Here is a 24,554-nt window from a genome sequence, read left to right on the forward strand (position 1 = left end):
TCTCGCCGTGTTTATATTTGGAGCGTTTGGCTCCGTTTCCTCTCCGATTTGGCAGCCTTCTCCCAAGCGCTGTTGTCGAAGAACTGGAGTAACGGAGCTGCAAAGAGAAGTGGAGGGGAGCTGAGCTTTGCGTATGTTCTCTGAGTCACGTCGGTTAAATGCTTTGCTCATGGAATGGAAAAAAAAAAAAAAAAGTTGGGTTTAACTGGTAGGACATCGGTAACTCTTTCCGTGCCTCATTCAGGTCTAAAATGGCCCGCCTTATCTCGGCATTCGGTCTAGCTTCGGTTTTGCATAAATCCCCATTCTTAGGAGGGGGTGAGGGGAGGGGAGCATCAGCCCGGCTATTGTCTTTGCTGATCCTGCCCTGAAGGTGCCTCCTCGGCTGCCTCCGGCTTTCAGGTGAAACTTTGAAAGGACCCAAAGCGTCTGCCCCTGCCAGGAGCGGCGGGGTGTCCAGGAAGCTTATCTCAGCCGTAACCAACCTGAGGAGGGGAACACAGCTTCTGTACGCTGAATTAATTAAACGTCGGTGCGATTCGTGTGCGTCGGTGCTTCTGACAGTTTCAAAAAGCTTGTAGTTTAACTCGGCAAAGGTTTTTTATTTTGAGGTTTTCTGGTTTGGTTTGGTTTTTACATTAAATGCCTGGCAAAAGCCTGCTCTAGCATCTGTACGAGTGCGTTTTGAAGGCCAGGCAGTTCTGCTCAAAACATTGATTGAACTCTATCAGTCCGAACTGATGAAGTTTGTTAGAACAGCACACCTTTCGGAAAGAGAAGGGCAAAAAGAGGCAGGCAGCTTTTCTTCCCGTGCATCTCCGGTTCTGGCATTCCGGTGCTGTCGGGGCCAGCGTGGTCTAGCTCCCAAACCAGAAGGAAGCAGTTGCACTGGCCTGGTTTCCCAGCGCGGGGTCACTGCGCATGTGTCTGCAGATGTGGTAACATGATCGGTCCTGGCAGTTCTCTGAAGCACTCGTACCAATGAAATCTTTTCTCTCCCCTTATTTTCGTCCTCAATCTCTTGGTGCAAAACCAGATAAGGTCAACCTGAATCTGTGACCTTAAGCCGAGGGCACCAGAAAACCACCGATAAGGAGAGCTTCACGAACTGATCTAATTTGGGGACTGGCAAATCCCAGCTCTCGGCAGCGTGTGCGTGCTCGCGTTCAACCGAGCGTGAGCAGATTCTGCAGCGTGGGCAAGAGCCGGCCCGAGCCTGGCGTGTGGGGAGCAAGCCGCGAATCGCCACCGTCGGCGTGAAGCGGCGAGACTCGCAAGCCCTTGGGATCCTGTCGAAATCAACAAGGGGGATGTTTAACGGCTTAACTTAGGCTTTGTCTTCAGGCGTCTCGTGCGTAGACCAGCTCTGTGTCAAACATCCACAGTGATCCCGTAAAAGGGCACGGCGCGAGGCTGTTAATAAGGAAGGTTCTCGGCCGTTTCGTCCCTTTGCTTGGGAAGGTGCCAGCTTTACCTGGACTGAGACTCGTGGAGCTGAGAATGCGTTTCGTGCTGTCGTGGAGCTGATTTCTGAGCCTGGCGGAGTTCTCTCGGACGAAGTGGCGCGCGTGGCTTCGTTAGCTGCTCCGGAGCTGGTCTTTCCTGGTACGTGGGACCTGCAGGCGTGACTCACGGGAGCATTTCAAAACGTGGAAAGGTCTTCCCGGAGGAATTCCATCTCCTCCAGGCATTTGCAAAGGAAATTCTTAATTGGATTAGATTCAGAATACTAATCTGCTAATGACTGTTTGTTATGGAGATCTTAGCGCTATCTTGTAAATATATTCACCTTAATTTAGCTTGCCTTGTGCCTGTTTATGGCTCGCGAGCTCGGTGCTGTTAAGGTAATGCAGATGCCTGCAGATCTTAAAGCTGGGAATGGGAGACGGACCACCGTGTGAGTGCACCAAGTGGTGTAACGCTCTGATAATTCTCCCCTCTCTCCATTTCCCGAAGTTGCTTTAGGTGGGGATAGTAAATGGGGAGCATGTCTAACCTCCTGCTGTACTTCTGGTAGGGCTGGTGTGTGGGGAGTGCTCCCATGCTCTTGTCGGCTACGGATTTTTAACCACAAGCTTTATATTTGTAGGAAGAGTAAGGGCCAAATAATGCATCTTGCCCCCTGAAAGTGACCTTTATGGCTTGGTTTGTACCTGCTGTTGCGGTGGTGTGAAGAACACCCGTGTGGAGTGCACGTGGATGTTAAACTGGTTTTGTTTCTGGTCTGACTCAGTGGTTTGTGAGGTTCCCGAGCTTGCCCTGTGCTCTGGAGCCCCTGTGAGTAGCAAGTGGCAGGAATCTGCTGTAAAGAAAGCAAGCAGCTCCGTGCAGAGCAGGAAAGAGGTGTGTATCTTCCTGAAAGCAAGCCTTGCAAAGCCTGAACGTTTAGGGAATGCTGCCTGTTGCAATTTAAATCACATGTGAGAATGGCTTGGCTACCTGTTTTTTTTAACCAGTCAGGAAGTAAGCTCGGAGCTCTGAAAATGCTAATGTATCTCAGAACATAATATGGCTTTGTTCTAGGAGTGCGAAGTGCTGGATTCGAAAGAAGTGAGTGTAAGCAAAAAGCATCTTGCCACGTCGAGTTACTGGCTAAACTTGGGATTTTACGACGCAGTCAGATTGTCGGAGCCGGCTTTTTCTTACGCTGCCTGCAGCTCCACAGCACGCTAGATGTCTGCCCAGCTTCTCAGAGGAATGCTACGGGGTCTGGCGTCTGTAAGCTGCGCAACAATAGTGCTGCACCTTCTCTTTAATGAAGCATCGGTAGTAATGCGATTACATTTTCGTTTAGGGTATGGAGTAAATGCTTCCCGTAGTCAGAAATGAGGAAGGAAAAACCCTGTAAATTGTTCTTCCAGTTGGTGCATCAGATCTCGAGTACAAAAAGCGTCTGAGCCAGCTGGGGGAAATCTAGCGCCTGAACCCAACTCTAACCCGTTTCTGCTGACGTCTGCTCTGCACGAGTCACTTGAAGTAAACTAGATGGAGCTGGAGATTACTGACTTTGAACCCCGCAGAAAGCAGTGGCCTGAGGATGCAATTTGGCAGGCTGAAAACCCCATGCTGAATTTCTGGCAAGCGGCAGTGATTGGTGTGAAACACCTGCCTGTACAGCCTCTGACTTGGGGCAGGGCGTCATGTGAAGCTCCCGGTGATCTCAGTCTAGAATAGCAACAGGAGCAGGATATGAAGGTGATCGGGAAAAGGCAGAAAAGGATTTATGCCCCGGCGTAAGGTTGCTTTTTGGTTTGTGTTCTTTTTGTTGGGGTTGGGGGACTACTTTTATTGCTCTTCATTTCGCTCCCCTCCCCAGTGTTCTCGGGAAAACCTAGCCCCCGTGTAGGTGTCAGAATTATGCTGCACTTGGCCGTGTGAAAGCTAATTCGTATTCTCGCTTTTATGGGTCTGCGTTTCAGCCTCTTCTGATGTTCTGCTTTCCCTTCTTTTGGTCTCCCTTTGCCACCTTATTGCTTCCGTCCTTTCAGCCCCGTCTCCTTTGAACATATTCAGTATCGCGAGGGCTGAATGCGTTCACCTTTCAGAAACCTCTCCAACCTGTTTTGATTTTTTTTTTCCCCTGGAGCTGTCTCTTCATTTATTGTTCTTTAGAGACACAATCGGGTGAACTGATTCTCCCTAGAGCTGTGCTGTTCCTCAGCCCTCTTTCTTCTCCCCGTTGCTGCCCTATGTGTCATCCTGCTTTGAGAAGATGACTTCTAATCTGTTAAGAAGATGGTGCTGTAAAGATCCGAACACTTAATAATGAATCTGGCCATTGAATCCGGGCTATTGTTACTATTGTCTGCGGTACAGGCGTAAGGAGTGATGCCCAGGAAAGAAATGGGATGTGCAAAATGTCTGAATTTCAGGGTATGACCCAAATTTTCCAAAGTCAACAAGTCTTCCTCTCGACTTCTCTGATTCCTGGTTACAAATACAAAGCCAGACAGTTCGCTAGCAAGTATGTCCCAAATATCAGAGTTCAAAACCAGCCAAACTAATTTAAAAACAAAAAAAGTACTTAGAGGGTGCATGTGATAGTATACATATTTTTTCATTCATACCTACTTGTACAGATACGTGCTTATTTTTATATATGGAAATCCAACACCTTAAATTAAAGGAAGAAGTTGTTTTTTTTTTTTTCCAGCTGTTAATGAGGATAATAACTAATGGGTTGTCTGGGGAATGGTCTCTAGGCCAGGTTCTTTCTATGAATAGAAGTAACCCATGGCATCAGGCGGTCACATTTTTACATGCAGCCTAACCGCTCTGTTGGATGCTCCCGATTGTCAGGCCCAAGACGTTGTGTTGGAGAGAACTTTACCGATTTTCCGTGAGCCTAAGGGGTGCCCACGTGCACGTGGAGGGGCTGGAGCACTGGTGATGAAGAGGAGGGGAAGCGAAGTAAGGCAGGTAACACAGGCTTCCACGAGGTGGTACTTGGTGCTCTCTTGCCAGCACCAGGCTGGCAGGAGTGGTGTAAGGAAGGCTGCTAGAAGCACGCAGTGAATGACTCTTCGGGACATAGCATCCCTGGCAGTATTTATGTCCTAAGCTCTAAGGGTTCAGGTCTTGCTCTGTTTTTGTCCTGGCACATGGACAGATTGTTAGGGTACCTTCATCTTTCCTTGCATGTATCGTTTCCCTGCGTGTGGCCCTGTAACAGTGTAATTGGTGTCATGTGAAATGGTCACTTCTGTTCCCTTCCTTGCCTAGTGGCAGCCCAAATAATCATTTACTGACTTGCCCAGTGATGCCCGGGTCTCCTTGCTGATGTACACACCTCTCCTTGCTTTTTATATACATGCTCAGTACTTTCACCTCAATGTAAACAAACGTAGGCTGGCTGCTATTAAGCTTTTTTTCCACTCGTTCCCTCAGGGGAAGGGAATCTGTACCACAGATACAGAAGTGTAGCAGCTGATGCTCTGCAGTTAATGTGAATTGCACTGCTGGCCTTAAGTAGGTATAATGTATACAATATGCGAGCCTATTCAAGATCAGAAAGTTCCTAAAACTCTGTTGGTTTTAACATGATCGGGTCATGCTTAGGGGTCTGTGAAGAACGGAAATTGTGCTGAGCTTGTCTGAAGTCTGCTGGTCTCTGCTTTGGTGCTTGAGAAATCAGGTGTGTTCATCAGGAGGATTTTCTTGCACTCCTGAGCGTCAGGACTTCATTCATCTTACCGAGCAGATGGAGTTTGAAGAACTTCTTGTAGACCTCCGCTGATTAGATGCTGCTGGGATAGAGAGGAGAGCTGACAGTATTCCCAATAATTATCTTAAGGTAATGAAGCCTCACTTCGTTCTTCACAGAAAATAGTAAACTCCTCTGTGCTCCAAGACTTGCAGTAGAAAGGTAAGGGAGCTGCAGCAGGGAAGAACGTACACCAAGCTGCAGCTGCTGCCTCGTTTTGTGGGGTTTTATGGGTTCAGCAGGGGCTGCAAGCGCTGTGTCCCAGGTGTCCTCCTGCAGGGTTTGGGAGCAGCTGTGAGCAGAAGCGTGTAACTTGGGCTCAGTAAAACTGCTTCAGAGGGCTGAATGTGTCAGTGATGCAACCTTCGCCGTTTCTCAATGGGGCGCTTGTAATGCGCAGACAGCGTGGTTGGTTTCCTGGTTTGTTTTAGCTCGGGCTGCCATTGAGGCCCAGCCGTAGGAAGCCAGGGAGCCTTGTTCTTTATGAAGCCGGTAGAACAGCTGTACCTCTATCCGTCATTAGGATAAATAGGAGCCCGATAGAAGAGCCGAACGCTTCTTCCTCTGCCTTACTGGCAGCCGTAAGCGGCATCCTTCATCACGAGCCTGTCATTGAGCCTTGCTAAGGTAATTGGAAGTTTTCTGAGGACAGAAAACCTAGAAATCTTACCTAGATTTTTTCACAGGGTTACCGTTTCCCACTGCACAACAAAAATATTAAGCCCAATTGCTGAAAACAACAGAAATCAAAGGCAAGTTGTTGCAGAAAGCTCCTCCGGACGCCAGGTTGTTTTCCTGCCACCGTTACCCAAGCCTGAAAGCAGACGCCTGCAGCCCGGTGGGTCCGGGGCACGTTCTCCGCGGCGTCAACGTGCCTCTGACGCAAGATGGCCACCAGGCACGCCGTGTGTAAATAACCGCGGGTCTGCCTGTAATGCTCCCTCTGAGAGCTGTGGCCCAGCTAGCATTGAGAAAGGTGCCGTTCTTTGAGCGTGTTTACTTATTTATTGAGGTCAGCAAAGTGAAGAGTAATTATGGGATTTAGACGAACATCAGGCATCTGATGTATGAGAGCTCCAGAGTGTGAAATTGAAAAGCTGAGTGGCTTCGTGCTATTGTTTGCTTGATTAAAAACTCCTAACACACAGATGACTCTTGAAGATTTTTGATTTCATCGTAGCTATTTAAATTTTATTTAAGTGGGGCTCTGCATAATACCGAGATCATGGGAGCTAGTCCAAAAGTTTGCAAAAGCAAGTCTTGAAAACATAAATCTGGTGTGAATTTCAAGAGATGCTACTTGGCTTTTTTAAAAAAAAAAAAAAAAAAAAAAAAAATTTATTAGACTAGTATTATGTAAAGTGATTTGGTATCAGTGTAGTGGCTTTTGAATAGGCAGTGATGAACATCTCCTGTAATTTTCAGAGGCTACGTATGAGTTGTTCTTCCAGGTGTCTGTGTGGATGTTAACTTTGAAAGTCAGACTCTGTTTTTTGGACCTGTCTTTGTCTTGAATTCAGAAATGTGTTCGTCCTCTGAGCAGATTTGATTCAGGTCAGACCAAACCCTGCAGGTAAAATAGCCCCGGTCGTTGCTCCTGCCTGTGATGACAAAAGGGGGGGACCTTTCTGAAGCGAAGGTTTGCCAGAATTTTGCAGAGCAGCACAACAGTGGTGTGTGGCTCAAAGGAGATGTGCTGGAAGTGAGGATAAAGTTGGTGCTGTGCAGCTACAGGTCATGTTGGCAGCAAACACTGACGGCTGGAGATCTGCATGCTAATGAATGCATGAAAGATAGGGAGAAAGCGGCCGTGGTGTTCCTGCCAAAGTGCTAATTCTTACCTTGGTTATGAAGATCAAGCGTCTTGGTCGGATTTAAAAATGAGTTTCTCTTATGCTTACAGTAAAAGGTTGAAGAATGCGGTCATAACTAGTCAATTAAAGTAGCATTCTTTAGCACTTCCTTGGCTTTATGTTAAGACCCAGGAAATGCTCTTTCCGTGCGGAGAGGCCAGCAGTCCAGGAACAGCATTCATCAGTCTTTGTTAGTGCAGCGAGCTGCCTTGATGAACAGTTCATTAACCAGGAGAAGCAGAATCAGTCTTTTAATACACTTGCTGGAGCAGTTAGGCCTTGACAGCGAGCAAAAAAAAAAAAAAAAAAAACCTCAGGAGGCTAGTCTGAGAGCCAAAACCTCGCTGCTGCTCTGAGGCTCGTCTTTTCCCCTCCTTCCCAGGCCTTTTGGGAAGAAGCATTCCTGTAAATCCTTCTGGGTGAGCCGTCCCGTAAGGGTTCTGTGTACACAGGGTCCCGTGGCTGTCGAGCAGATAGTTCAAACGTTAAACAAAACAGGACGATAATGCACGCGTTTAACAAGAAACCTGTTCTGACTCTTCTAGGCACCTCTCAGGATTCCTTGCGGTATTAATTGTTTCATTGTAAGACGCGTCAGATGGAGGTAGCAGGTAAAACAGATGCCCGGAGGCACCTGGCAGCGCGTGGACGCCTGGCAGGCCGCGCGTGCGTTGGAATGGGGCAGACGTGTTTCCAGGAGTTGGGGCACGCTCGGCGGCAGCTTCAGAGGGCTCAGATCCACCGCGAACGAGTCAAAAGGCTGTGGGTTTTTTCCTCCCCGGGGTGCTGGGAGGGGAGGCGGAGGTGGGCCGGGCGATGTGTACTGACTGTGGCTGCAGGCTTACGAGCCCTGCTGCCAGCAGGGGTAAAACCGAGCTGTTTCAGGGCCAAACTTTGGGGCCGAGCCTGGATTCCCATTGCAGCAAGCACACGGGGATCATTCGTTCCTCTCCGCGCCTTCCACCCCCTTTCCACACTTCTGTTAGCAGGAGATTAGCGTGGGCCGGGGGGGGGGGGGGGTCACTGCTTCAGCCAAACACCTGAGGCTTCGTGTAAAGCAGGCGGTGGTTGAGGCTTTAGTGCTGTTGTCTAGAGCCTGATCTCTTGTTCATCCAAGCCCTCCAGGAAATGAGAAACAGAAGCTGCAGGTATGTTTCTGTGCATGGGCAGAGCGCGGCGTTTCTGGAGCCGCCTGGAACACTGAGGCCTCCGAAACCCTGCGCTGCTCCTCAAAATGGCTGCCAGATGTGTTGGCTCTACGGAATTCCCCGGGGCCTGACACCAGAAACGCCGCGGCTGATACCGGTTTGGTTCTCGCTCTGTTCTTCCCTCGGTCCTCCGGGCAAAGTGGCTCAAGGTTGAGCACAGCCCTCAGCGGCTGTGGCACCTGAGGTGGCTTTGTCAGACCGACGGCGCGCCCGGGGCAAGGCTTGCCGGGGCTGTGCCTAAACAAAGGAAACGTGTTTGTTTTTATAGCTCAAGCGTGGGAGCCCGGCCGGGGACCCCGTGCGATTTCCATGTGCTAGGAACAAGTCTCCTGGAGCGGGCTGCAGTCTGGCTGCCCACACGGCTTCCTGGGCAGGCCTTGCGAGCTCCTTGCTGGTGTGGCCGTGCAGCGGTCATCTTGTAACCCTGTCAGGCCTGCCGTAGCCGAGGTGATGCTGCTGGCATGGGTAAAGGAGCCTCCATGTCCTTCTGGTGATGGTGCATCTGCTGAGCACACAGCACAGGACTCGCTTTGCGGAGTTCCTGTGCAATTATCTCTAGCATCAATAGGCAGGACTCTTTCAAGCACATCTTAAAGCCAAGCTGCGTGGTAACTAGCTGTTTATCTGACAGCGTGGATGTTTTTCCTGCGAGAGTCAGCAGTTTGCTGAAATAACAAAACTTAATGATAAAGGGGTGTTGGAAAGTACTCGAGCTAGTAGTAGGATTTGTAAGGGAAGTGTATCGTCTAACATATGCTGCTCTGCCTTTAACCGAGGAAAAAATGTTTCTCAAAATAGTCTTCCTTGCTCCTTCGTCTAATTTACTCTGGTTTATTTCTAGAATCAAAATGAGAATGTCATTTTGATGCGATACAGCCTTTATAGTAAGTGCAAATCCATATGAGTAGGATGCATCTTGTGCTTCATAGCCAAGGCAAGCTGTATATGGTGACACTTTTAAGAGTATTTGGGTTGTCTTAAGATAGAAGGTGGTTTCCACCATGAAGTTAGTGTGCCATGGGGTGGAGTACATGAGAAGCAGTGGGTAGGCTTCATGGCAGCTTGTTCAGTTGCACTCGCACTGCAGATTCAAGGGCTAGAAATGCCTCGCTATATGACTGTGCTTGCTGCACAGGAATTTATGTAGTGCTACATCAAGTAATCAAGTTATTTAAGGTGGATATAGTGTTAGGGGGAGGTGTTTGCATGGCACACAAATGAATTGTCCGTGTATCTTTGCTGTTCAATTCTAAGACTGTCCTCTAAAAACATGGAGCACGCTGCATCGTGGAGATGAGACGGGTGTCATGGAAGACTAACGTCACTGGTGACAGAGCTGCCCTGACTCGGGCTACGTGTAAACGAGATGTTCCAGAAATAACAGTAAAGCTTTGCTTTTTATTTCTCTTCTAGCAACCCTCCGCTCAGTGAGGAAATGCTGCCTCCAGGGGAGTGGATGTGTCACCGCTGCACTGTGCGCCGAAAGGTAAAGTCTCTTGTAACAGCCGTTCTCCCTGCCCTTCCGACTGTCCATCTGAAATGTGAACCCTTTATTTTATAATTTCCTCTCCCCTTAATGTGAACATCCACACCACCAGAGTTGCTCTTTGTGGTTAGAGTTGTAAAGGGGGCTTTCTTAGGAACAGGCTGCAAGAAAGCCAAGGTGTCTTGATGAGACTGTCCAGGTATTTTTGACATTGCTACGAAGAACCACAAAACCGAAGTGCCTGCTCTGTTTGTGTCAAGCTGTGCCTTTTAACCTGCTTTCCTTTTCTCCCATCCTGGAAGGGAGGGAGAACTGAGGCACAGAGGGGAGGGCTCTCATGCTGGAGGAGGTGAGCTGTGTTAAGTCAAACAGGTGGCCTGATAATGTAGCTTTGGCATCAGGGCTGTGATTCTGGTTAATGTGTGTTTTTCAGAAGTGTGACTTCACAGCAGTTGCACAGCAGCAGAGGGTGAAATCACAGTGAGTTGTGATTTCCTGGGCTGTTGAACAGGATGGGGAGGAGATGACTGGGCAAGATTGTGGCTTGTCTTTTTTTTCTTGATACTCTTTCTCCAGGAAGCTGTCTTGCACAATGTAAACATCTTATTGCTGTGAGTACGTAAGACTGCGTAACAGAGGGTTTAGAAACTGTACCAACCAACTAGCAACTGTTCCCTTGAAGTGACACCCAAAACAGATGTGAAGAAAACTCTGAACTAAGTCTTTTGTTCCCGAAGCTATTTCCTTGTTCTGTTTCCAGGGTACTGTTCAGTCATCTGCTAACAGCAAAGAGGAAGGTCACAAATTTAAAAACAAATAAACAACAACACCAATGAAAAGAATTTTCTGTATTAAAAATTCTGATAACGCTTTTCTCCTTTTACAGACCATTTCATAGTGATTTTGTAGATTGCTGATGCTGGCACTGGAGCAGTTCAGCTGCCCGTACCAGGCCATGCAGCTGCCCCCTTCTCTTGCAAAATGGATCTCTCAGTGATTGCAATGTATTGTTTTCCTCTGCTGCAGTCCTCTCTGCCCACCTTGTTCAAGAGTCCTGGCGTCAAGAGAGAGTGTGTTGGTTTTACGTTGTGCTTGTGTTCTCAAGCTGACCTCCTTGTTCTGTAATGGGTTCGGATGCACTGCCAGGGTTAATAGACTGCGTCGACAATGAATGGTCTACCATGGAGTTTCTCAGTGTTGGCTAGCAAAGTAAACAGAGTTGTCTGATCTGTCAAGTGTTTAGGACTAGAGGCTGTGAAACATTGTCCTGACGTGGACTCGAATACGGCTGTCCTGAAAGGAGAGACATGCTAATTTTCTTCCCTATGCTTGGTTCCCTTCAGCTGGTTTGTCATCTGTGTGTTAGCTGCAAGCAAATTGTTTTTGCTAGGTCAAGGCTTTATGGCGACTTCACGGGGGAAGTCGTAGTAAGTGGCTGAAGCCTTTTCAGATGCTGTTTGTCTTCGATTGCTTATTTGTCGAGGTTGATGTGCTTTGTTTGTGGCCTCCATGATAAGCCTGCCTATTCATGTCGTGCAGAAGCGAGAACAGAAGAAAGAGCTGGGGCAGGTAAATGGATTGGTGGACAAATCTGGGAAAAGGACCACCTCCCCAACCAGTGACGCAGACCTCTTGGACAGGTCTAGCAGCAGCATCAGGGCTAATGCGCATGCCAGGATCTTGGAAAGGAGAGCGAGCCGGCCTGGCACTCCCACATCCAATGCCAGCACCGAGACCCCCAACTCGGAACAGAATGATGTCGATGAGGACATAATTGACGTGGATGATGACTCTGCCATTGCAGAAATGGACTGTGGGCAGCCCCAGCTGAAGCGACCCTTTGAGCTTCTTATTGCTGCTGCCATGGAAAGGAACCCAACGCAGTTCCAGTTGCCGAATGAACTGACCTGCACCACAGCACTTCCAGGTGAGCATTGATAAAGGTGTCTGCAGTTGCATCCTGCTGCCAGCTTGCCTTTTCCCCCCTCTCTGTTCCTTGGTAGTTGTGGTTTTGGTGATGCTCTCTGGTGAAAACAGTGCCCCTGGTCCTCATACAACAGCACGTGGCCCCGTGGCTTCCCCAGGATGTAAGCCGTGCGGACGCTGCTGGGAGCTCCACCTCCTTGAAATAGATGCTTTTTGTATTCAGCCTGCGTTCAGATCATCGATCTGAAGAAAAAGTTTCCAGTTGTCCAAATACTTGATTTTGACTCATGGTACGATAGCTTAGTCAAGTCACAACGTAATTGTTTCAGTGACATCATGTACATTAAGCTTAAAGTATGTCTACCTTTAAAGCCCATTTCTGTCACTTGACTCTAGATTTAGTGGCTGATAAGGGCTCCTTAAGCAGTTCTTTCCTGCCTTTTCTGTTTGCCTCTGCCTGAGAAGATTATATGTATCTGCCAGGAAGCGAATCTCTGCTATGTGGGTAACCCAAAGCCTTTTAAAATTTACTTTCAGGTACTAGCAAGAGGAGGAGAAAGGAAGAAACCACAGGAAAGAATGTCAAGAAAGCACAACACGAGTTAGACCACAATGGTTTGGTTCCCTTGCCGGTCAAAGTCTGCTTCACATGCAACAGGTATGTAACTCTTCCAGGGAAGCTCCTTGGTGCAGCTGCACCCTTCATGGGAACAAAGTTCCTGCTGAAAAAAGCAAACTGCTTGTTACCTTTTCCATTCCTCTTCAGTACTTGCTTACAGTCCTCTCAACAAACGGGGGAATAATTGTCTTTGCTAAATAACAAATGCGTAGTGACAAGTATAGGTGTGGCTTCTGCAGTCCTGCATGGCTGTAAAGGTTTTGAAGTGTAGCCCGGAAAGAGTGAGCTGTCTTGCCTTCGGTATTTTTCTACAAGGAAGAATTCTAGTGATGGTTGTTTAGACAACTGAGATGTTTGTTTATGATTCGTGGAGGAGATATGTGAGGAGGTGACCTTTAGGAAATAGAAATCTACAGAGAGATACAAGCCCAAGGCAAACAGGAGTATTGTGCTGAAATAGTAAATCTTAAAACTAGTATAAAATACTGCTGTGCTCTTTTATAACTGCAGAAATAAATGCGCCGATAAATCCTGACTCAAAATGTCAGCAGAACCAAAAAACTTTATTTCAGGAACCCAGTCAGAGTGAGTTTCTGGAATGAAGCTGGAGACTCAGGTGGGCTTTTGTGGGGAACAGCTGATGGCTTTGTCATAGAGCGACTTCTTAGAGAGAAGTCTCTTCTCTATAGAGACTTCTTAGAATCCAGAGCAGTGGGTGTACTAGCTTTCTGGAGTTTGAGGTTTGTTCTGAGAACATCTCAGGCTTATTAAAGTAAATGTCCCAGCTTCACACAAGATTTGTCTGAGGAAAATTGTGATAATCTGAGATTTCCTTCCGATCTCTGAATTTTGCTCTAAATGAAGCCATTCAGAACTAACGCACAAGGTCAGCTTGAGAAGTTGTGTATGTGACTCGGACGGGTTCTTGCAGCTTTCCAGCAATGGGATCTCTTCCTGCCAGAGGACTTCTTTTGAACCAAGAAACCCTCGTGTATGGGCAGGTCCTTTTGCCTTGAGTGGGTCTTGCAGAAGGTCCATATCGATCGAGTTACAATTCTGAAGCCTAATTTTAGATGCAAGTAACACGGAGCAGGGGATTTGGTGGGGAAAGATAAGCTGAAGTGGTCAGCCGAGCTTGCCTGCACGTTCAGTTAATACTCTGCTTTCTGCGTGGGAAATAAGATATGGCTCTCTCTTTGCAGGAGTTGCAGAGTGGCACCTCTCATTCAGTGTGATTATTGCCCACTCCTGTTCCACATGGATTGTCTGGAGCCACCTCTTACTGCCATGCCTCTGGGTAGATGGATGTGCCCAAATCACATAGAGCACGTGGTGGTAAGCAGGACTATGATTGCAGTATGGTAACCGGATGCTGGAGTGGAACCTGGCAGGTCCATTAAAGGACAAAGTACAACAAATGTAAAACAGCTTCTGAGCTCTTATTGCTCCCTGTAACGCTTGTAAAGCTCCTGCTGCAAGCAACACGCTCTCCAAAGGAATATGATGCTGCTCACTGCAATAAAATATAAAGATGGGGGAACTCCTTCCTGTAACTGAAGCTGACAGCTCAAATTGTGACTCACTGGCAGCTTGTCTAGTTTTCAGACTGGACTCCTTAAGATCTAGATGAGCTTCCAGAACTGTGACACAAAGCAGCACAGTGCTACAAATAGGGGAAGTAATTCTTTGCATGCTTAACCCAAAAAGCGTTCATTCCAAGCGGGAGCTTTCATTTGTGGAAGAGCATTGTACTTGAGACTAAATACTCAGGAAACAGGGGGCTGGAACAAAGGGCTTGTGCCCAGAGAAACTGCTTCTGAGAGCATTGATGCTACTTCGGAGGCCTCTAAGTGCTTTTGTATTCACCTCCAGCAATGTGCCCTTTAACAGAAAGGGTTAGTGCCGCAGGAAGCAAATAGTCTAAAGCTGAGCTGATGCTGTACTGCCAGTGCTACGAGGCGTTATGAGAGTCTTAGGGTGCCTTAGTGACCTGCAGATCCCTAACTTCTGTGGCATTATCTGATCACCCAGCTGAACCAGAAGAACTTGACCCTGAGTAATCGGTGCCGAGTATTTGACCGGTTCCAGGATACCATATCTCAGCATGTTGTCAAAGTGGATTTCTTAAACCGAATCCATAAGAAACATCCTCCGAATCGCAGAGTTCTTCAGTCAGTGAAGAGAAAGGGTTTGAAGGTGAGTGTAAACAAGTAGGTACTGGCAGAATTCCCCAAGCACGTGTTTTAGTCTGGAAGGGAATCCAGCGTGCCCCATAGGGATCGCCTTGTTGGGGCAGGAGGAAGAAGGTGGGGTCTGAATAAATGTGCGGTGAGAGGTCTGGAAGTTGGCAGTCAGAGCAGTTTTCACTACGTGTAGGATTTAAGAAGCTCTTTTTCCAGCAACCGTAATGCTCAGCTCTTAGAAGCAAGCCTGTAAATCTAACACAGGCACAAGAAGTACAACACAAACCTATTGAAGGTGGCACCAGAGTCAGAATCTGGGCTGCCGCATGTTCCCTGTTAAACCACAGAAAGCATTTTCTGCCAGAATGCCTGAAAAACGCCATATAGGTATTTTAAACGTTTCCCTTCTTACCTCGCCTTTTCTTTGCATGACTTTCTTTATGCTGGAGCCACCACGTTGTGCTGAAGTCATGCCTGACCTAAGGGAATGAAACCTATTAATTTCAGCATAGTTGCATTAAATTAAAGTACTCGGCACTTGAAACTTCTAATGTATTGTCTGCAGGGTTCCTTTGGGTCACAAAGCTGCAAACACGAAGCACAGTGCTGGTTAGGCACTTCATTTAACTAGTCATTCTTGAGTAATTGTTCTCATGTGTCATCTTCTTTCTCTACAATGTAGGTTCCTGATGCTATAAAGTCCCAATACCGGCTTCCGCCCCCGTTACTTGCGCCTGCAGCAATTAGAGACGGCGAGCTGATCTGTAACGGGATCCCCGAGGAACCCTTGCAGAAGCACCTTTTGAACACTGAGCACTTAGCCAGCCAGACAGAACAACAGGAGGTAAATGAAGTCAAAATGCTTGGACTGTCTGTAGTCGCTTCGGTACAACGGTCCTCTTCCATTTCAGTTGTGATCAGAGCAGTTGTCTAGGAAACCGGTCTCAAAATCGTACGTCTGAAGGTGATAGCTTGTCTTGGGTCTGACACTTTTGCCCATTAAAACTTCGTTTTGGCTTTGCAGCTGAAATGTAAAGCTCCTCGTTTGACACTTCAGGAAAGTGGTGAGGTAGTCTTCTGGTCTGAACGGTGGAGTTGAGGGCTTTCTGTCTAGATGTCAGTTTTATTTCCTGGCTGAGGGGAAATACTTTCCTCTTCGATTATGTAAGGCTGCTCTCTGACACTTTTGTATGTTAACGTCACATTTCTGGGCCGCTTTTTATTGCCGATAGCCTTAGATTTTCAAATCAAGGTCGAGTGAGCGTTCAAGTCTTGCATGAAATTTCTTGCTGGGTTCAGCAATGTGGAGGCACGTTGCTTTGCAATCAGTGCTGTGGTCTGATTCCTGTTAGCTCGGGCAGGGTTCTTACATATGGTGTGGGCACATTCACTGTGAAGCTTAAAACTTTAAGTATTTTGGTTGTCCTCTACCTGATGTAAAAGAAGAGGTGCTCTCCATCCCTGCTTTGGCAGGTGGCTCCCAATGGCGTGAGGTAGATCAGCGTTTCTTTCCAGCGCGAAACAGTAAGCTAGAGGGTTTTGTTTGGAGACAAGCCCGTGTCAGTGGAAAATACGTACGTAACTAGCTGAAAAGTTTGCAACGCTTTAAATGTGAAGAGAGGGGAATGTCTGGGAGGGAGCAGTTGCCTGCCACCTTCCCTCTCCTGTAATCTCAGCTCCTCGGTGTACTGTCCCCAGCACGGAGATAAACGCCACCTAATTTTGGATGTAGTCGTGTACGTCTGAACCAAGTCTTCTCCTGGTGCTAGATGAGCACCAGAACAGATGCTGAGCGGTCTGCAGCAGTCAGGCAGCTGAATTTCTGCGGGCTGGGCGGGCGATGGGGTGGCTGAGGCTTGGAGCACCATCTGCCTGTGGAGCTAACGTGCTTTTTTTTTTTTTCTTCCTCCCAGTGGCTCTGTAGTGTTGTTGCGCTCCAGTGCAGCATATTGAAACATTTATCTGCTAAGCAGATGACTTCGCTTTGGGACTCTGAACAAACAGAGAAGGCTGATATTAAGCCTGTTATCGTGGCAGACGGCGCACTCGCCAACCCTTACCAGGCAGCTGACAAGGCACCCACACCTTCCCTCTATTCCATGTCATCCTGCACCTCAGGGATTACCACTCAAAATTCCTTGAGCTCCTCGCAACCCCAGCAGACTTTGTCACAGGAAGATGTCAACTGCAGCTCTTGTATAGACAAATCCAAGAAGGTGTCTTCTTGCGGGACTTCTAACGGGCCGACAGCCTCTGATGTGAAAGTCAACGGTCCTCATTTCTACGGCGTTTCGTCCGAGCCTGCGGCCCAGTTGACTGACTCCCCGAGGCTGATCGGATCTGGTAACACAATACCTGTTTTGTCTCACCGGCAAACGTGGCCTAGGCCCCTCACGCCCCCAGCGACGTGTGGACTTCTGAATCACACGATTGGAACCGTTGTCAAAACGGAGAACGTCGCAGGACCCGTTTCTTGTGCACAAAGGGGTTCTGTGCCGGTCACGAGTATACCTACTTCCATATCGAGCTCCTGTGCCAGCCTGGACACCACCAGCACTTTGCAAAGAAAGAATGTGCAGACGCAGATAGGACCGCCGCTGACAGCAGACCTGCGATCCGTGGGCTCCCCTCTGACTGCCACCGGGGCTCTCACCCCTCCCCAGGCTGCAGGAGATGGGATCTCAGCTGTTGGGTCCACAAACAGATTCTGTTCACCAGCACCACCTTCAGGTAAGGGCCCAAGGGCTGATCCTGGCCCCCAGGGCTGAGAAGGCGTTCGAGCTAACCTCGAGGCTCTAGCAGCATGTCCTTGCTTAATGGGGAATATGGCTTTCTGTAGAGAGCAGGGGGAAGTTTAGGTCTCCTCCGTCCTAGGTCCCTTTATGGGAGCCATGGCATGCACGTATCTGAGCAGGGAACTCCGTCCTAGGAGGCAAGGTGATAGATCCAGTTGGTTCTGGAGAGCAGCAGTGGGTGTAAATCCTGCTGTCTCACCATCTCAACAGCTGGCTGCTCTGCTGCTGCTCTGAAACCACCCATTTGCTCTGAAGGACTGGCTGGTTGCAAGGCAGGCCTTCACGGAACGGCCGTCCTGCACCTCTGATCCCTGTTCTGGTGATGGTTGCGTCCTCTTGTATGGAGGTATTAGAAGTCTTCAGCTGCGCAGCCTCGGTGCTTGACAAATGTGGGCTTGGACGTTGCGGTGTGTTCAGTGCCTGCCAGTCTGCTCACGTGGGGCAGTTACGGGCTGGATGTGCTGCTGCTGTCCCGAGTTACACCCCACAGCCTTGCTGCTGAAGTGCGTGCACCCATTCATCAGTATAAAGCCATCAAGCCAAAGACGTTGATAGGTGAGGGCGGGGGTAACTGCCCATAATTCATGAATTTTGCTGGAATAAGCTTTCACTTAAAGCCTTCTCCTCCTCCCTTCGCCCCAGCAGCTCTAGCCTCAAGCTGTTAGCCCCCTTGGGCAGGCTGGGTTGGAAGCAGTGGCTGGAAAGGACGCGCCAGAGCTGTCCATCACTTCTGCAGTCCTCCTTGCTCAGTGGCAGGCTTGGGTGGAGCGATCCAGGCAACGCAGGCAGCGTCTTTTTATTGTTCTCTTAAAGATTTCTTACGGGCGGCTTCTGGGTTTTATCTCCTGTTCGGAAGCAGTTCCCGGAGCACTTGGCCTCCTTGCTTATTGCCGAACAAACTGAGTTCACCCTAGGGCTGCTAATTTGTGCCCTGCTTAGACGTGCGAGGCTGGGGGGCCTTTAGGTGGAGGAAGAGGGGCTGTGCTGTAGGAAGCTTCTTGCTCGTGGCTCGAAAAGCACGGCAAACCAAACCCTCCATCATTTTGCAGCTACTTAAGATGTTAAATTTCTTCTAGCGTGAAGTTTGGGTTCTACAAAACGCCCATTAAATCGTCATTTCGATGCGGTTTCTCTTGGGAAAGACGTAAATGTGTTCAGATAGACTACGTCTAACACGACGCATGTGGACTTACATCTTAAATGGTGGTCTGCGGAGCGGGTGCAAATTTACAAAAATCCCAGTGATTCATAACCCCTTTTTTTTCCATAAGCTTCAGGCTTACCATAGCTCTAAGCAGACCAACTTGAGAAGAACTGGTATCGACCATGCACTGAAGGGATTTTGCTTTCTGGCATTTGCCATCGCCTCTTTCGGCTGCGCGGTCACTGCCAAGGCAGCGGGATTTTATTTGGTGGATAATAAATTCTGCAAACGACTGTCACGTTCCTACCAGACAGCGCACTGCACCCCACAGTCGATAATCGTCCAGAAATCAAAAGGATGCAGCAAATGTGCTTTTTTTTCTGCATGTTCAGGCCTAGACCAGCTACTTGGCAAAGGTTTAGCCAGCTCTTGGAGCTGCTGGGGGCTCGGTGCTCGTCTTCCCGGTCTCTGTAGCATGACATCGCTTGCAGCCTCTCATCGCTGCTCCTTCAAACGGGGGAGCAGAGCCTTAAATATTTAGGTGCAGAGCCCAAGAGCTGATCCTGTGTTCGAGGCGCGCGCTAATCCTTCTGCGAGGGGACGAAAGCCCACGGCCTGTAGCTCAGGCCTTTTTCAAAGCGTGCCTCTGAGCAGAATTAGTCATTCTGAGCAGCTTGGAAGCTGCGAGCAGCCCGAGGGCTGGGTGCATGTCTCGCGAACGTCACAGTGACATATCTTCTCTGCACCATCTTTCTCTGTAGATGGTAAGGTCAGTCCCAGCACCTTATCCATAGGAAGCGCTTTAACTCTGCCCTCATCACTCACTTCAAACTCCGCAGCTATGCTGGACCTCACCAGTTCCCTGAAAGCGTTTGTGGACGGCGGTGAGTATTTAGTTCGTTCTCAGTCTCTGCTAGCCCTGCCTGTTTGCTTCCCGAGCGTCCAGGCTCTGCTTCAGGAGAAGCTCTGAGATGAAAGGGTTGCAGTCAGGTGAGGGAGGGGCTGGATATACCTTTCCTTAAATACCACGCGCTTCCCTGCTCGTAGTGTTGCCAAGGCAGCGAGGCCGATGAAGTGTTTCTGCCTGAAGCTTTTCTGGGGAACAATCACCACGGGCTGCTTTCCAGGTGGGATCCGCATGCAGAAACCTACAGCCCTGCCGTGCCGTGGTGCTGCCTGCGCCCCACAGGGGTTCCTGATCACAGAATCACAGAATTGTAGGGGTTGGAAGGGACCTCGAAAGATAATCGGGTCCAAGCCCCTATGCGCAGGAAGCCCACAGCTCCCCATCTTGCAGTCGAGCAGTCACCCGGGTCGTGAGGCTTTACTGGCTCCGTTAATTTTCCGATTGATTTTTGCTTCTGTCAGTCTTCTCCTAGACTGGCATAATGGTTTTTTTATTTTCCTTTTGTTGCACTTGGCGAGAAATGCCAAGTCTTAGCGGAGCGACTCGAGGAGGAGGAGATTGGTACCCAGCACAACGCGGCAGGCTGTCGCCAGCGCCTGCTTCTGAACAAGAGCCTTTCTGGCGTGGTCACCCTCTTTTCTTGGGTGAACCCCGACTGCTCCCCTCGGCCGGGCTGCCTCTGTGCTCTCGGGAAAGGCCGTTGTGGCTCTGCTTCTTCTGCCTGCTGTTCGAACTGGTGCTGACGTGAAGAAGAGGTCGGCCAGCCTGCTTTTGCTACCAGAAGGCAGATCTCCGTGGGGCTTCACAAACAGGAACGCTTCGCAGCTATCAGCAGCAGATCTGCCTTAAAGCTGGTTAAAAGTCTTGTCTGAATTACCTTGTTTTGGTTAATTGACCCCGCTCTGAAAGCGCGTGACTCAAGAAGGAGCGTGTAGCTGCTTCGAAGTGGTTACTGCTTTCCTCTGCAGCACAGGGTCAGCCTTTGTGGCTAGGAAATGAAGCTTCCCGAGAAGGACCCAAGCTGCTGCCAAAAGGGGCAATGTCCACCTCCGCAGACCCGTTGATTCTGAGCTGAAACAGCAGATTTTCAGTTTATCAGTCCTCGTTGCCCTGAACTTGTGCTTGCTGCCTGAATTGCAGCTTTCTAGCCGGAGCTGACGCTCTCCTCACGTGCTGCTCACGTGAGATGCTGGTACGAAGGCACAGACCGCCTGTACGTAACGTTCTTGTGTTGCAGGATTTGGCAGCCTTTGCTGGTGAAGCAAATGGCAAGCTTGGAAACGGGACGGTTAAATCCACCGCGGCTCAGATGGCACCCTGTCTGTGAATAACTTGACTAATTGCTTTCTGTTTATTAACAGAGATTGAGATAAATATGCTGGATGAGCAGCTGATCAAGTTTCTGGCCTTGCAGAGAATACATCAGCTTTTCCCTTCCAAAGCTCAGTCTCTGGCAAGCAGTGTCAGTGCCCATCAGCAATCTCCTGTGGCAAACCACATTGAAGGTAAGAGCAGCCCTAGAACAGTCGGTTTGGGTTGAGCCGTAGCTTTCTGGCATTCCCTTGCCTGTTCGTTGAAGATCTTCCCTCTTCTTTTGGTATCTGGCTGGTGCCGCCTCTCAGGCTGCTTTCCCTGCATTTCCTGCTCTGGCTATCCACTGGCCAGAAGTTCCTACAGGTCCCTCTGCGTAATTTTTTTTATTTTTTATTTTTTTACAAATTATAGCAATAAAAACAATCTCCACGGGCCTGAGTTTGGCATTAGCTTTGTTTACGGTCACTTGGTTTACAGTGTGGGCATTACTAACACCTAAATCTGGACAGGGTTCGCGTCTTCCTGTTCCTCTGCATGCAGTCAGTTTAATCTGCTCTCAAGCACTAACCGGCCAGCCTTGGTGCAGGAGCAGTTGCCTGCTCCCCCTTTGCTATGGGCCTGGGGCTAAATATCCAAGATAAGGTCTTGGGAAGCCTGCTGGTATCAGTAACCTTCTTCTGAAACTCTGCGCTTGCCTGCTGTAGCATCGCAGCATTCTCTAAACGCTTTGTCAGTCTTTTTGAAGGCTGCTGTAGGGCGCAGCACCAGGCTGTGATTCGAGCTGCTTTCCTGTGCTGCCCTGGAAATTCTTGCAGCCTGCCTCCCAAAAGGCAGCTTGGTGCTGTCTTAACCCCTGGCCCTTTCCGGACAGGATGATGCATCCAGCTGACTGTTTGGCGTTGCTGATGAAATAAAAATTAGATCTAAAACCTCTAGTGAGCCCTGTTGAGTCAGCAGAGCCGGGCAGCTGAAAGGGCTCGTGCAGGGCAGCCGTGCAGAGATGGGAGGCTGCGTGTTTCAGCTGTACTAAGCTCTGCACGTCCAACACCACTGTTCTTGACATAGGTGACTCTGCGAACAATCTCTTGTAATCCTCATGTTCTGGTTTTTGATACCGCGTTCTTGCTGCAAAACTACCACCCAGATGTGCGATCAGGAGAGGCTCTGCGTGCGTAAGGGGCTTATCTCCAAAAGGCAGCTGCCGAAATCCTGGCGGGCCTGTGGGGTCGGGAGCGTGATCTCTCTTCCACAGAAGACGATTTTCTGCCCAGTTAACGGGCGTGGGAGAAGGTGTGATTTGAACTTCGCTGCCAGGGAGCTGCTCTGGAGACTCGGTCCTGGACCCTGCTCAACCCGTGTGGTTTTCCTGCAGCTTCGCTGGAAGGGGGAAATCTCAGCTGTTCAGCTGGGGACGTTCACCAGCACCAATATTTTTTTTTAAAGCGGTGCTTTTACAGCAAGAGGCAGGTCTTTGATTACCCAAAGTGGGAGAGATTAAGAAAGAAGCTAGTGGTAGGAAGCTTGTCTTCTCCCCAGCACGGCTCCGTTGTGCTCGCTCCACGATTGCACAGCTTGTGTGGGTTACTGGGAAGAACAATTTTCCATGATGACAAAGATGTTTAATCCACACGCATTCCTAGAGGGTTGGGAAACCTTTAGGCCAAAGCTGCCTGCGTCCCTCTTAGGATCTGTGCTTTCTGGAGAGCCTGGCATCCAGCAGCCTGTGTAGCTGATAAGATTGTTCAAGTCCTTTCTCTTTATCTTGCAGCGCAAAGAAAGGAAGTGCAAGCCCGGGCTGTGTTCTATCCTCTGATGGGCTTGGGGGGTGCAGTCAATATGTGCTATCGAACCCTCTACATCGGGACAGGTGAGTAGCTTTTTCCCCAGCGTGACCTTTTAAGATTCAGGGTGGTTCTCCCCGGCCCTCCCTGTTTGTTTGCCAAGCGGGCGTTGAAGAAAAGGGACCCGTTTTGCTAACGAGAATGGCGGAAACTCCCCATCCACTTGAATCTTCCACCTTTGTAACAGCAGGATGGCTCCTAGAGGTTAACCGGCTGATGGAGAGGAGAGTTAAGGTTTGCTTGTGGGTTTTATTTCTCTGCTTAGATTCTTTTGGCACTCCAGAAAGGCCCAGCAACACCAGAATACTCTGCAGCCTTCCTGCCTCATGTAGCAGCTAACCCTCCCTTCCCCCACTGAAACTTTGTTCGTGGCTTATCGCAGCATTATTCATGCGGTCCTGGGAGTGCGGACAAAGGCAGTTGCTCCCCTGTTGTTTTGCTAATTGAAGTTTAATTCTGTCTGTTGTTCTCTGCTGCCTGGCAGGTTTTTTTTTTTTTTCCCTGAAATAAACCCAGCGTTTTTGTCCTCCCCATTGACAGGAGCTGATATGGATGTGTGCCTTACAAGCTATGGTCACTGTAACTACGTGTCCGGCAAACATGCCTGCATATTCTACGATGAGGTGAGAGCCTGAGTCTTTATTTTATTTTTTTTTCATTTGGCATGCATGGCAGTGGGAGCTGGCGATGCAGGCAGCAGGTTGTCTTTGTGTGGTGCTCCTTTGTGGGCTACAAAGTAAGAGCCAGAGCTGTGAATGGTTTCACTCCAGTGAAGGCTGCGTCAGCATTTTCTGTCAAACCCTTTTCTGAAGCACAGAGCCCTGCCAGCATGATTTCTCTGAGCTAACTGCTCGTGGACAAAGACTGACCACAAGTAAGCACTGTCACTGCTGGCATCTAGGGGAAGAAAAAAAAAAAATCATGGAAATGGTTCGATACTTTTGATGCAGCTGTGCTAATAAAAGCTAAGCTTTACTTGCCTACGTAGAACCTCGACGGGAACAAAACAGGGAGCTGCTTCATGCCTCTTATTTAACTAAAGTTTTAGTTAAGCTCTCAGTGTAAACAGAGGTCTACGGTTGCCTCTTAACTACAGGCCAGAGATGAGTTTGTTCTTGAAGTGAACAGACTGGTCTGCCAATAAAAGTGCCACAGGAGATGGCTCTTAGCATGGCAACAGTTTGTGAAGCAAGGTAGTCTTTTCTGTCACGATTTCTCAACCAGCTGCTGTGCAGGATCCAGGATTAACCCACAAACTGCTTTAGCTGCTCCTCCGGTGCGCTACAAGCTACAGAGCACGGGTGGTAATGGGATCCAGATCTTACATCTGAGCCGAAGCATCTCCTCACAGCGGTTGATCCGAAGGAATCACTGAACTTGTTCTGTACTCTGGAAAGCTTCCCATGGTTGTGGTTGCTCTAAAAAGAGGCAGAGCTCCGCTGCTTAGCTCTGTCTGCAGTTTCTGCTTCTGCCCTGGGTTTTGCAGTCTAGCAGGTTACTTGAAAACTTCCCTTGTGTGGCAAGTTTTTGTAACTTGATTGAAGTTCCTAGCCCTGTGAGGACAAGCTCTTGCTGTCGGATGATTCCTGTGAGCTAACCTGGAATTTCTTCTACGCTGTTGACATCCTCTGCAGAGTTCAGCTGGGTGTAACACTGCTTGTGTCATGCTGTATGTCACCGTAACGTCTCCTGACATTTCAGCATTCATGGAAGCCCTGTAAATCCAGGCCACTCTACCCTGTGGCTGCTGCTGCACACCGGTACCCCTCTCGTCATCTTGTGCCTGCTTTCCGAAGCACGCCTCTTTCCTGCCAGGCACAGGACTAAGCCACACTAGGCACAAACTTAGCCTGTTAAAACAGTGTGCTTGCTGCGCACAAATCAGCTTGAATCCATTTCCAAAAGATCTGTTGGTTCAAGCGCAGCAGGTAAAAGCCGCTCCTCTTCAAAGCTGCCCGGCCCTGTTTGCCTGCTGGGAAGCATCGTGGGCTGCAGCCCTCGCTGGAAAGCAGCTGTGCTGTGAGCGTGAGCCGTGTACCGGCTTGGGGTTGCTGCTCTCCGAAGTCAGAACATAA

General features: G+C 49.0%; 1 protein-coding gene across 2 annotated transcripts in view; it reads left to right on the forward strand.

Moving 5' to 3' along the window:
• Positions 1 to 24,554, forward strand: part of PHF12 (PHD finger protein 12) — a 31,442-nt gene that overhangs the window by 5,190 nt on the left and 1,698 nt on the right. The window contains exons 3-13 of one of the 2 annotated variants that reach the window (XM_083806671.1): positions 9,678 to 9,750; positions 11,290 to 11,677; positions 12,214 to 12,334; positions 13,498 to 13,630; positions 14,327 to 14,491; positions 15,161 to 15,322; positions 16,392 to 17,208; positions 19,179 to 19,301; positions 20,686 to 20,829; positions 22,407 to 22,505; positions 23,020 to 23,102. In XM_083806671.1, the coding sequence (XP_083662797.1) occupies positions 9,678 to 9,750; positions 11,290 to 11,677; positions 12,214 to 12,334; positions 13,498 to 13,630; positions 14,327 to 14,491; positions 15,161 to 15,322; positions 16,392 to 17,208; positions 19,179 to 19,301; positions 20,686 to 20,829; positions 22,407 to 22,505; positions 23,020 to 23,102 (2,308 nt within the window). The remainder of the gene's footprint in view (positions 1 to 9,677; positions 9,751 to 11,289; positions 11,678 to 12,213; positions 12,335 to 13,497; positions 13,631 to 14,326; positions 14,492 to 15,160; positions 15,323 to 16,391; positions 17,209 to 19,178; positions 19,302 to 20,685; positions 20,830 to 22,406; positions 22,506 to 23,019; positions 23,103 to 24,554) is intronic. The other variant, XM_083806672.1, reaches the window with a different exon arrangement.

Source organism: Anser anser (assembly GCF_964211835.1).
Source record: "Anser anser genome assembly, chromosome: 20".
Classification (NCBI taxonomy): domain Eukaryota; kingdom Metazoa; phylum Chordata; class Aves; order Anseriformes; family Anatidae; genus Anser; species Anser anser.